The sequence below is a fragment of the Netta rufina genome, assembly GCF_964035555.1.
Source record: "Netta rufina genome assembly, chromosome: 1".
NCBI lineage: Eukaryota > Metazoa > Chordata > Aves > Anseriformes > Anatidae > Netta > Netta rufina.
In genome coordinates this window covers 14689109-14701454 of record NC_140123.1, presented here as the reverse complement: position 1 = coordinate 14701454, position 12346 = coordinate 14689109, and the positions used below count along the sequence as shown (strand labels likewise).

The 12346-nt window shown below is 41.8% G+C and overlaps 1 protein-coding gene across 1 annotated transcript in view; it reads left to right on the top strand.

The window, feature by feature from the left end:
• Positions 1-8265: 8265 nt before the first annotated feature.
• TRPC6 (transient receptor potential cation channel subfamily C member 6) overlaps positions 8266-12346 on the top strand; it is a gene marked incomplete at both ends in the record, with an annotated part of 99252 nt that continues 95171 nt past the window's right edge. The window contains one exon of the mRNA XM_084284748.1: positions 8266-8408. Within this exon, the coding sequence (XP_084140874.1) occupies positions 8266-8408 (143 nt within the window). The remainder of the gene's footprint in view (positions 8409-12346) is intronic.

The following is a 12346-nucleotide window of genomic DNA, read 5'->3' as shown; positions in this document are numbered from 1 at the left end:
GCTGATGGTGCATCTCACAATGGAGTAAAGCCTCCAGGTCCTCAGCTGGAGCTGTTTAAGGTAGCACACCCAACCTGCACGCAACACAACATTCTTTCCCTAAATCATTTTTCCCTGACTTCCAGATAAATTGGGCCAATCATCTGCAGCAAGAACACAGAAAGATAAAGTTGCAAACCAGTGACAATATAGGAAATGCAGGCCTACTTGCAGGAGTCTGAAGGGATATTCTTTGATAATTGGCAGATATATAGTATCAACAGACAAAATGGCACTTCTGAGTGCAAAAGCAATCTCAACAGGTTGTCAGTTGAAACTGCATCATGTTTTCTCTGTAACACTGATTCTCTCATACCTTAGAATTACAGTGGAAAAATAAAAACAAAAGCAAAACCGCAGCATCTTATATTTTAGAGGGTGGAACCCCCTCAAAGAATTAAAGGTTTAAAGCCCTCTTTCTACTCTACTCTACTCTACTCTACTCTACTCTACTCTACTCTACTCTACTCTACTCTACTCTACTCTACTCTACTCTACTCTAATCTTGAAGTCACTGGATAAGATGGTGCAGCCAAGACTAATACAGAATCTTCTTCTAGCAAAAGAAACAGAATTGCAAAATGGAATAGAATTTCAGAAGGGATTATTTTCTTTCTTAGAGAACTGCTAACAAGAGATTTAGAGTAGAAACTAATTTACGATAAAGGAACATAATGCACATACACAATTCAGAGAAAACATAAATAAGACATCATTTGTGGTTAACTAAGAAAAGACAGACATCCTTGACAGATAAAGTGTTCTGAGTTATTATTTTTAATACTGCAGGATGAAATCAGTGGGATATCAAAGATTATAGATTCCATCCTGTCGACAGCGTTGCAAAACTAATACCCATTATGTTAGAATCTCTAAATGGTAAAGCTGAGATAGCAGTGAGACATATACTGCAGCCACTCCACAGCTAGTCTGTGTTTATAACAAATCTCTTCTATTGCTATTTTCCATCAAAAACACAAAATGTGAATAATGCATTACCTGCTTCTCAAAGGAGGCAGGAAATTGGTAGTATTATGTTGGGTAGATAACTTATAATTTTTACAATAGGGAGCCTCCTCTCCAAAATCATAAAATAATATCCCTGTGCATGATACTGGTTTGAGAACTAGAGTAACTACTGGTGTTGTCCCTTAAAGTGATATAATTAAACCTGACTGCTACACTGACAGGGCTGAGGAAGATTTCTAGAATTCACCTGATTAAAATTATCATTCTTTCCTTGTTATTAGAAGTTTTGCAACTTCAACTTAAAGAGATCACTGAAATTTAAAAGAGAAGGAAACAGTCTTGCAATAGTTGCGAACTGCATCGTTTTCATGACAGTATGTGATTATGTCAAGATAAACAATTGTTCTGTACAGGCACATTTATTTGCCAGACAAAGTTAAATGTTAATAATAGTTTTTGAATTTTTAAGAACTTATTTTTGTTAAAGCTCTAATTTATTAATCACTATTTATGATACTTGTTTAGCCTTTTACTTGTTTATCCTTGGTAGAGCTAGACATCAGATCTCCAAGATGAGTACCACATATTGATCCTGTAAAGTATTCATGTAAAAGGACTCAATATATCACATTCTAAAGTTCTATGATAACATTAAATGACAAATCAAGATGCTCTGAACCGCTGGAGCAGCACACAGAAGTTAACATAGTGTCTTGAGTGAACATATAACCGATAATGAAAACCTGTTATATTCTTCATTAGATGGACACAGAGTAATTGAAAGTATTTTATTTCTTTGTGTGCATAATGACAGAAGGTAGATACAGGAAGAACTCTGATTTTGATCTTAATTATACTGGTTTCATAATGATGTCCTTCTATTGATTTCACAGCATCACAGAACGGCTGAGGTAAGAAGACACTTCTGAGTCCATCTGGTCCAACCCCAACTCAAGCAGGGACACCCAGAGAAGGCTGCCCAGGACCATGTCCAGGTGGTTTTTGGAGATCTCTGAGCAGCTTGTGCCAGGGCTTTGTCACTCTGCCAGTGTAGAAGTGCTGCCTGGTGCTCAGAGGGAATCTCCTGTGTTCCAGTTTGTGCCCATTGCCTCTTGCCCCAGCACTGGGAACCAGTGACAAGAACCTGGCTCTGTCCTCTTTGCACCCTCCCTTCAGGTGTTTATAGACATCGATGAGATCACCCCTGAGCCTCCTCTTCTCCAGGTGGAAGAGTCCCAGCTTTCTCAGCCTCTCCTCATAGGAGAGATGCTCCAGTCCCTTCATCATCTTAGTGGCCCTCCACTGGGCTTTCTCCATTAGCTCTAGGTCTCTCTGGTACTGGGGGGCTCAGAGATGGACACAGAACTACAGGTGCAGCCTCACCAATGCTGTGTAGAGAGAAATAATTGACCTGTTGGTGATGGCTAAAGCAGCCAATGGTACCATTAGTCTTCTTACCAGAAAGGGCACATTGCTGACTCATGTTCAACAATGTCCACCAGGACCCCCAGGGCCTTCTCTGCAGAGCTGCTTTCCAGCTTGGCCCCCACCATGTCCTGGTGCCTGGGGTTGTTCCTCTCCAGGGGCAGGACTCTGCACTTCTTGAGCTTCATGAGAGTTTTGTCAACCTACCTCTCCAGTTTGTCAAGGTCCCTCTGGAGGGCAGAATGGCCCTCTGGTGAGTCAGCCATTCCCTCCAGTTTTGTGTCATCTGTAAATTTGTCAGATTACTCTTCCTTTCATAGTGTACATGAACTCTTGAGCAACATCCCTTTACATATACATTCTTTTTGGAAGGTTGATACTTTTCTACTTCCTTGGAAACTAGCAAGATATTTTCCACTTAATTCTATCTAGGTTTGGCTTCAAACATCCTCCTACTCACTTAAAATACAGAAGGAGTATCTTATTATCTGTAATGGAAATAGGGGCTTGATGACTTGTAGTGTTCTTTGTCTTTGAGCAGCATGCCTCAGACTACTAGGCTGGAAACACAGTGTTTATGCAAAACCCACAGAATTATGTGTAATAAAACTGCAGTGGATTTAATGACAATATTTCACTTGCATTGACTTTTATAGTGTAGATACAGTATAGGTGGGCGTTAGTGCATGTTTCAAATTTTTAAAACTAATTGACAACAATTAATTACACCATGTAAATTGAGGCAAATGTAGCATGACAGACCTTATGTGAAAATGATTTGAGAAGAATTGTATATTTTTGACAGAAAAAAAAATAGGATAATGTCTGAGTGGGATCCTGTAAGTCATGTATATCTGATCCTGTAACTACATGTGTATGTGAGGGAGGTGGGAGCATCCCTGGCGGTCGCCTGGCAGATAAGGATGCTCCTAGGAATCTCTGTTCCACTCACACTAGAATCCTCAGTATAATTGTACAGGTAGGAACACATCCTTAGTAAATTATTTCCTTCTCATTCCAGACCTCACTTCTCGCCCCTCTCTCTTACAGTTCCTCAGTATCTCCTGTCCCTGAACACCCCAGAGTCTCCTTAGGCACGGCATTTTGGACAGCTTTTGAAACATTCTTTTACTCTTCTGTGATCCAATGCTGTGATCTCATTTGGGTGCCAATAGCTGCTAGCCATCTGAGCCTACCTCCTCTCTGAGATCTCCTTGCAGGAAAAAGGGCAAGCTGCCATTTCTAACAGTGATTATAATTTGTAAATAAATCAACTGCACTTTGGTTTCAAAAATGTATCCATGCAGCATTCAGTGGGAAGAGAAGGAGTACAGAAGTGACAATGCTAGGGAAGATTTTTAGAGATAGAGAAGATTTCTTCATGGCACTAGATTCTGTCCTCACCCACATTTAGACAAAGGCAGAGATGAACTGTGATAAGAATTAGAAGTTGAAAATAATTTTTTGTTTGTTTCTTTTGCTTTATTTTGTTTTGTTTTCATAGAGTGAACAAAACTACTGAGTAGCAATGGGTGGGTTTCCTGGCCTTTTAAAAGCAAATCTTGAGTCCTATGTTGTGCAACAGGAAGGAACTCCAGCAGGCAGCTTACACATCTTTCACACCTCAAACAATCCAGTGTTCCTTTGCTGTTGAGCATACTCCTATTTTTTTTCCAGAAGATGCTCTCACCCACAGGAGTAACACTGCTTAGCCATGGCACCATTTCACTGAATTGTTCCTTTCCTGTTTATACAAGTGTATCTTTGATAGTATTTCCTGTTCAGAACAGAAAGAGCCAGGAAACTATGACTGTGGTGCATGCTGGACTACCTCTGTTAGTACAATCTAAGCTCACATAAGAATTTGGTTAAACTTAAGCATCCATGCATCATTCTATGAATCCTTTAAAATTTCTTGGTTACAAGTACAGGTTGGTGTCACTTCCTTTTGTTCCTAAATAGGTTTATATTAGTCTGCAAGGGAAAAATAGAGTTGCACCTATATTTTGCTGTATGGAGATAACCTTTGTATGATTTTTTTTTTTAGTGAGGCTGAATCATGGTGTTGTTGTGTTCCACGTAGGTTCTTTAGCAGCTTTCATTGCCATGGTACCCAAGTGACTTCCAGTAGTGCATTTAAGCAATGTGCCTGTCACTTGTCATGTGGGTTCACTCCGTCTCTCATCCTCTCCCTGTATAGAGAACAGGAGCTTTCAGTTTCTGTTTTTCATCTTTCTGAGCAAAATATCTGCTACTATACTTTATTGAGTGAATGATGATGGAATAGTTTGTAATGTGCTATCTGTAATAAAAACAATTAAGCCAGCTCTAAACTAACCCTTCCATTTCACACTAAACACATCACTGCTTTTTATCCAGGGAGACAGATTATTTTCAGATTATGTAATAAAAAAGATGAACATAGTTAAGTGAAGAAATACTTTTTGTGTGTGTGTGTGTGTATCATTACTCAAGGTTACAGATTTTTTATTTCAAAGGAACAAAAAGTTAATATGTGTACAAGTCGGGTAATGATTCAGAACAAACAGATCTTCTGCCTAGTTCTGTATTCAGTCTGATTTAAAATATACGTCTGGATCAGAAGGACTGCAGTGAGGATATGATAACTTTTTCTAGAACACGTACAGAAATTTCATTGTAATTCAATTTGCAGTTTAAATGTCTTACAAAACACTGCATAAACATAAATAATGGGCATTTTTTAAAATATATCATATGTTGTTTATCTTTGCAACAGAAACACCAAGTCATTAGCAAAGACAGAATAATGTATAAATAAGATTGTGTTGTTGGAAAGACCTTCAAGTGTAATGAACAGTTAAAATCATACTTTCTGATAGGAATCTCTTTTCTTCTCTTTCACTGCAGGAAAGAACCATTTTTTTGCTTCTTCATCCCAGCATCTTGCCATCAAGAATAATTCTCTGTAACCTCATAAGCTTCCAGATACTTGCAGAATGGCTCATCAACCCTAGACTCAAACATGGGGATAGATTCAAGTTCAGTCCTTCTATATCCCGAACTGTTCAGACACAAAGGCATCCAAAGGACCATAAGTACAATAGGAAATGTCACCTTTGGCCAGGGTTTCCATCATTTTGGGTCTTTTGTAAAACCCACTGACATCAGAAGATGTATGCTGGTTGACTGTCAGCAAGCAGCACAAAAGATGTTGGTGTAGGCTTCCCTGCTGAAGTTGTTTGATATTCTCATGGCTTGTCAGCTCTGCAGTGTGCATGAATAAAAGCACCTTATTGTTTTCTTTCACTTTTCATCAGTACCATGAAGGTGGTATGATCTGAAAGAAACCATAAGAGACATTGCTGTGATTCATGAGTGTATCTTCAGAATTTCTGGAAGATTTGGGATAGATTAAAATATAAGAGTGCTTGGGGTGATAAGTGCTTACAAGGCTGAAATGTGAATGAAGACCAATGAAGGCTTTGGATCAAGGAAACAGCTGAGAAAATGTGAGCTGAAAGCTGAGAGAGATGTAAAAGTATCATGGTGAAAATGGGCATTAATCCTAGGGGCAAACATCAGTAAGCAGATCTTTGAAGGAAGCAGCAGAAGAAAACAGAGAAAGGTATGAGCAGGCTCTCAAATCACAGGTTCTGATAACCTACCAGAAAAATAGGATTGTATAAAGTTTGAGGAAGAAGGAAACAGAGGTTGTGCAAGGAAGAACAGTGATAAAAAACAAACAAACAAACAAAAAAACTAAACTAAACATAGATCTGGTTTGAGACACCAATCTAGTATCAAACAGAGCAGTTGAAATAAAAAATATCTGTAAAAATATCTGTATTGGTATTTTGGGAATTTACAAAAAAGACCTAGGAAAAACACTTTATGAGAGAGCAGGAAAGGGGAAATAAAACTTCCATGAACAAGAGCAGTGGAACACATGAGAATCTTCCCATCACAAAGTACTCAGTTACTGGCCAACAATTTTCCTACAGTAAAAATGTGAAATATTATCAACAGCATATTTCTCAAATGCAGAGCATGCCCATAGCTCTGTATCTCTTTTTATAGTCATATGAAACAAGAATTAGTATGAGAACTATAAAATACACATGAGAGCATTGCTACTAAATCTCCTACTTAAAATATTCTTAACCAGAAAAAAAAAAAAAAAAAAAAAAGTTTATCAAAGAAAAAAGTTTATCAAAGAAAGGAAGGCTTGTAGAGCCCATTAGAGTTTAACTTTAAGAGCAGTAGCTATGAGAGCAAAAGAAACTTCAGAAACTTAGAGCAACTGTGGAATTGCCTTTAACTGTGGGTATTTCAGAGCCTGGTCATTATCATGGACATAATATTGCAACTTCAGTGAGCTCTGGATCTCCCTGTGCATCTCCTCCTCTTGCACTTCAGTAGGTGAGATGAGTCAGTGGCTCAGGCAGTCATCAAAACTAAGACTTGGCAAAGAGCAGCAGGCAGCATGGGCTGTGTCAGCCAGCACATACATGTATATCTTGTACAGGATTGTGTGGGGTTAGTTGCCTGGCTAGCTGCTCAGATGACCTCTAGTCGGTGAAGGTGTGTGTGCTTGAGGAGATAGGGACATATACTATACAAATACTAGCAATGGTTTTGAGATGAGAGCATGGTTAGGGATGAGGGAGAGATTTTATTCAAAGATGTTCATTTTACTTGTACCTTTACAACATCTAGTTATAAACATTACTGTGTGACATAGTAAGCCTATTATAATGTTACATAATGTGAAAGGTGACTAAATATCAGATGCTATTTCTTCAATACATTTTTTGTCAGAAAAGTTTGTGTTTAGTATATTTAAGCTAATATGATTTGTATTAGTAAAATAACATCACCAAAAGTTTATGTGTTTAAGCTATTACGATTTTTATTAGTAAAATAACACCACCACTAAAAGACAATGTTACAACTGAAACAGGATACATACAAGTGGAATGAGTTTTGCAATGAGTTTTGCTAAAGTGTTATAACCAGAACATTTGTTATTATTATTATTATTATTATTAGGCTAAGAATGGCCATATTTTGCCCCTGCTGTTATCTGAAGTTATTGGAGGTGACAAAAACAAGTTCTGTTTGAAACTGGTGAGGTGTTTATAATGGGACACAAGCACCACAAACACCGTATTTCCAAGTTAAAAGAAAACAAGAAGTTCCAGCCCCGTGAAAGCCTGAGCTAACAAGTCCCTGTGTGTTTGCAGTCCCGATAAATTTCCAGGGGAACAGCCGTCAGTGCGATTTTGCTCAGATACCCGTGGGCCACGTCGTATGTAAAAAGCGGCTGAAGGTGAGCATATCTCCTCCTTGGGGTACAAACCCTTGGTTTTGGGGGGTGGGGAGAGTATTTTGGAGTGACCTCTTCAGAAGGCCAAGCCCTGAAAGCCAAAATCTGTCCCCACACAGGCCGGGCAGCCCCCTCGGGGGAGTAGGGGGTGTGAGAGGAGCCGGGGTCCGAGGAGAGCCGGGGGTGGGCTGGCGGCGGGGCCGGGAGACGCCGCGGCCCCTGAGGGGAGGCGAGCGGCGCCCTCCGCCCTCCCACCTCCCGCCCCTGCCGCGCTCCAACTTTGCTGCCTCTCGCCTCCCAGCCGGCTCCATCCCTCCCTCCATCCCTCCCTCCATCCCTCCTTCCCTCCCTCCTTCTCTCCCGCCGGGGGCCCGCCACGCCGAGAGGCGGCCGCCGCGGTGCGGCGGGGCGGGCAGGGCGGCGCCGAGCGGGGCTCTCCGCGCTGCTCCGGCGGCGCCCTGAGGGAGCCGGGTGCCCCGGGCGGGCTCGGCGACGTCGACGACCCCGTCTCGCCGCGGGACGCCATGAGCCAGGCTCAGCCTTACGCCCCGAGGAAGGGCGGCTCGCCGGGGACCGGCGCCCGGCGGAACGACAGCCAGGACTACCTGCTGCTGGACGCGGAGCCGGGCGAGGACAGCGCCCTGCCGCCCTACGCCTTCTACCCGCTGTGAGTGCTGGGGCGGGCTGCGGCGGGCGGGCTGGGGCCGCTTTCCATCCTCTCCCCCCTGCAGGGCAGCTTTTTTGCTTTTAAAAGGCGAAGAAACAGCCGCGGCGAGCGCCCCTCCGACCGGCCGCAGCCCCTCCAGTGCCCGCTCTGCTGGGAGAGGGACCCCAGCGCCCTGAGGAGGAGTAGGAGTAGGAGGAGGATGATGAGGAGGAGGAGGGCTGCCGTTTGCTGCCGAGCCCGCGTCGTTCCTCGTTAAAATTAACGCTGTGTCTGGTGGGTTCAACGTAGTTACGGAAATATTAACTCGCAGAGTGAGCGCACGTCGCGGTCGTGCTCGTACAGCCGCGGTCCTTCCCTAGCTGCGTTCAGTCAGAGGCGCGTAGCCCGCTGTACTTTGATTGTCCAAGTTTTGCTGAGTAGCTCGTGTCGTTTGAAGTAGGGTGGAAGGACGTATGCCATGAAAACTAAATGAAACATAAACGACAAAGGTTCCGGGAGCCGCAGTTTTTAAAAACCAGGTCAATTAACGCTCTCTGTTTACACTTTCTCCCTGGTTCTGTGCTGTCAGCGTGAGTCCCATAATTATCACTTGTTAGTGCTTCTGAGGAGAAGTTGTCCCACAGAGGAGGAAAACGGGTATTAAGCAATGTGAGATGAGTCTGAAAATCCCAGGTGATTACTGAAAGCTCCGTACTTTCTTTTACACAAATTGGATTGACTGCTTAACTGATGAACTCCAGTTGTGTACCTCTTCTAGTTTTTTTGGTTTCATCTATGAGGAACTTACCAGCCATTTGTCATCTACCTGGATGTAGAAAATAAATAATTGCAAGAAAAATGGTAATACTCACAGTGTTTGATTATTTATATGCTCAGTGAAGAACAGAGTTTTCAGAAATCACAACTATATTGCTCTTCCTAAGTGTTTTTTGCTGTAGAGTAGTTACTAGTTCAGTATGATCATGTAGCTATAGGAGCATACATTATTCTACACTGGACTTAATCCCCGTGTCAATATGAATGAATGTATCTGTCTAGTGAATGATTTCCTGAGCAAAATCTAATGATGAGTAGTGCAGGGACTGCTTCTGGCTAGGTGGACTTCAGCTCTGAACTAATATGTCAATTGTTGCGTTCCTTTGCTGTGGACTCATTCAGAATGGTTGTCCAGCTGCAAGAGGATATACCTTGCTTAAGTGATTTAAACAGTATCTTAAAATAAGATCTTCAAGAGCTGTGGGATGCTAATGTTTTCCCTTCAGCAGTATAAGCCTGTGTTAGCAGCTCTTGGTCCAGCACACAAGTGTGGAGATCATGTCTCATCATCTCAGAAAGGCTTTGAGGAAAGCCTACATCGTAATTAGGTTGCTTTATAGAGCTTGGGTAGCACTAAATGCAGGATTTTATCTCAAGTTGTGTCACATCAAGGTCTTAGATGGCTGATTCTGCTGTATGGGAGCCTCTCCCTGTGGAAGTTGTTTCTATCAGTCTTTGAGAACAGACAGATGCTACCTGATCTGAGTGGCAGATGTGAACATGAGAAATGTGCCCATTCTCATTTTTTATATAGTTGCTACTAAAAAAGGTGCTCTAGGGGACTTTGTTGTTGCTGTGCTTATTTTTTGATGTACATTAGGCATGGGAAAGTTTGTATGGGGCTTCTCATCTTCTTCTAAGGAGCCACTTTATGTGCACCTTGTAGACATTGCCTGCACAGAACCACTTACAAACTCTAACTAATCTGGCAAGGATGAACGCAGTGAGCACAGGCTCCTCCAGGAAGAGGTGATGTCCTAAGTACAGGTTTTGAATTTTACTGCCTAAAGTCCACTTGCATCATATTTTACATACCTTTTGTGCTGTCTCTTGAGCTGGAAGCCAATAGATTTACCAGTGGCCTTCATATGGCCAAGAACAAGACCACAGTGCTGGTGTTTGGGATATATGATTTATAACCTTTGTAATCTGCATGTGTTAAGAACACTTTTTTCTGCTTTCTTTTGAAATCTTCAAATGACCAGTATTTCATGATGTTACAGTGGAGAGTATTATCTGAATCTTACTTTGTATCAGTAGAATCATAAGGTCTCTGGAGATCATGAAGATAGTGTTGATGAAGGGCCTGCATTACCCAGAGAGATAAATTAAGTGAAATCAGTGGTTTGTTTGCCATGAAATCTACTTGGGCTCAGCATGCATGTCTTATCAAGTCTGTCCATATGTGTGCTATCGATGTTTATTCTTCAGCTTCTCCTCCAGCAATGTGGCAGCTTAGGGAGCTGGTCATGCTGTAAGGTGTCATATTCTTCTGTGAAAGCCCATGGAGGAATCATTGGTGGCCATTGGATTAGGAATCTAAACTGAGGGGTCTGTGGGCCTGTCTATTGAGCACCCTGTGCGTGACGCTGGGGGCGCAGGCGCGGTTGGAGCCCGCGGGCAGCTCGGACCCGGAGACGCGGTGCTTCTTGCTCAGCGGGGGGCTGGACATCAATTGGCGCCCAACGTGGGGCTCGAACCCACGACCCTGAGATTAAGAGTCTCATGCTCTACCGACTGAGCTAGCCGGGCCCTGTGTAGGCCCCTTGACCTTGCTCTTTTTAATGGCAAAACCAGCTTTCAGGAGAATTTGGATTATTTTCTTCCCTTTCTCAAAAACTTCTTCTGCTGTGTTGCCCCACATGGTAGCAGAGGATGGTTTCGATCCATCGACCTCTGGGTTATGGGCCCAGCACGCTTCCGCTGAAACTGAATAGTATGTCTATGTTTCAATGCAAACACAATAAAATAACCCTCCAGATTACATCAGCGTGTATTTTAAAATATTTTTACTAAAACTACTTGTGTGTCACTTATAGTATTTCCTGGTGCATCCAGTCGCTAAGGTTATTTTTGTCAAACTAACTGGAAAATGATGTGCATCATTTGCACAGGCAAAAATGCCCCAAGAACATCTTGTGTGATGGTGATTAATGCAGAACAGGGATGCAGAGTACAGCTGAGGTCCAAAAGATCTGCCCTGTACATCATTTTCAACATTGTGAGGGGGAAGCACACTTAATAATGGTGGCTTGGAAAGACTGTCATTTGACATGTGGGCTGATACCAAGGAATGGTTTTCTTCGAGTGGTCATTTAGTGCTGATGTCACTGCCTGTGTTGTTTCTAGAACACGTTTTTCATGTGTCTCTTTGTGATTGCCTTGAAGTAGCGTAGTGGCTGGATTCTAAAATATCTTGTCTAAGAGACCCGTTTCTTGTATTTGCAGCTAAAGACCTAATCCATCAACCACTTCTACTTCAGTTCAGTAGTGTTACTCCTGAGCCTTCATATACAGTCCCTTTGTAAGAGCAAATTATTGTCAATTTAATAAAATACTGAGGTTGCCTTTTTTTTTTTTTTTTTTTCCTTTGAGGTGATTTTTTAGATAATTCATTAATGGTAAACCGTGCAGTTATATTAAAATAGGAATAATTGCCAAACCAACTGTCTTGAATTTGTGTCAATGAGTTCAACAGCACTGATGGTATTGTTCTCAGGTACATCTAGGCTGAGACAGAAAAAATGCTTTCATATATGTATGTATATATATAATTAAATAATTATTTAATATTTAAGTACTAAATTACCTGTAGACTGGACAAAAATTTGAAATATTGACCTGTCAGTGCTAACTGACTCTGTGAGTAGTGAGTAGTGAGAGATCTGACAGAATTACTCACATACTTGAGGCTTTATCTGAGTTTCATTACAATGTACTGAATGAGCAGTACTACTCTTAGTACTACTCTGAGCAGTACTGTCTCTGAGGTAGCTGTTACCTTCCTTGTACACAAGACAGCCTGGGCTCAGTAACCATGCCAGACAGGGTCACAGCCTTTTTTTTTTTTTGGATGTGTATAAAATAATCTTTTATTTTCAGTGCTGTACAAAAAGTTCTAA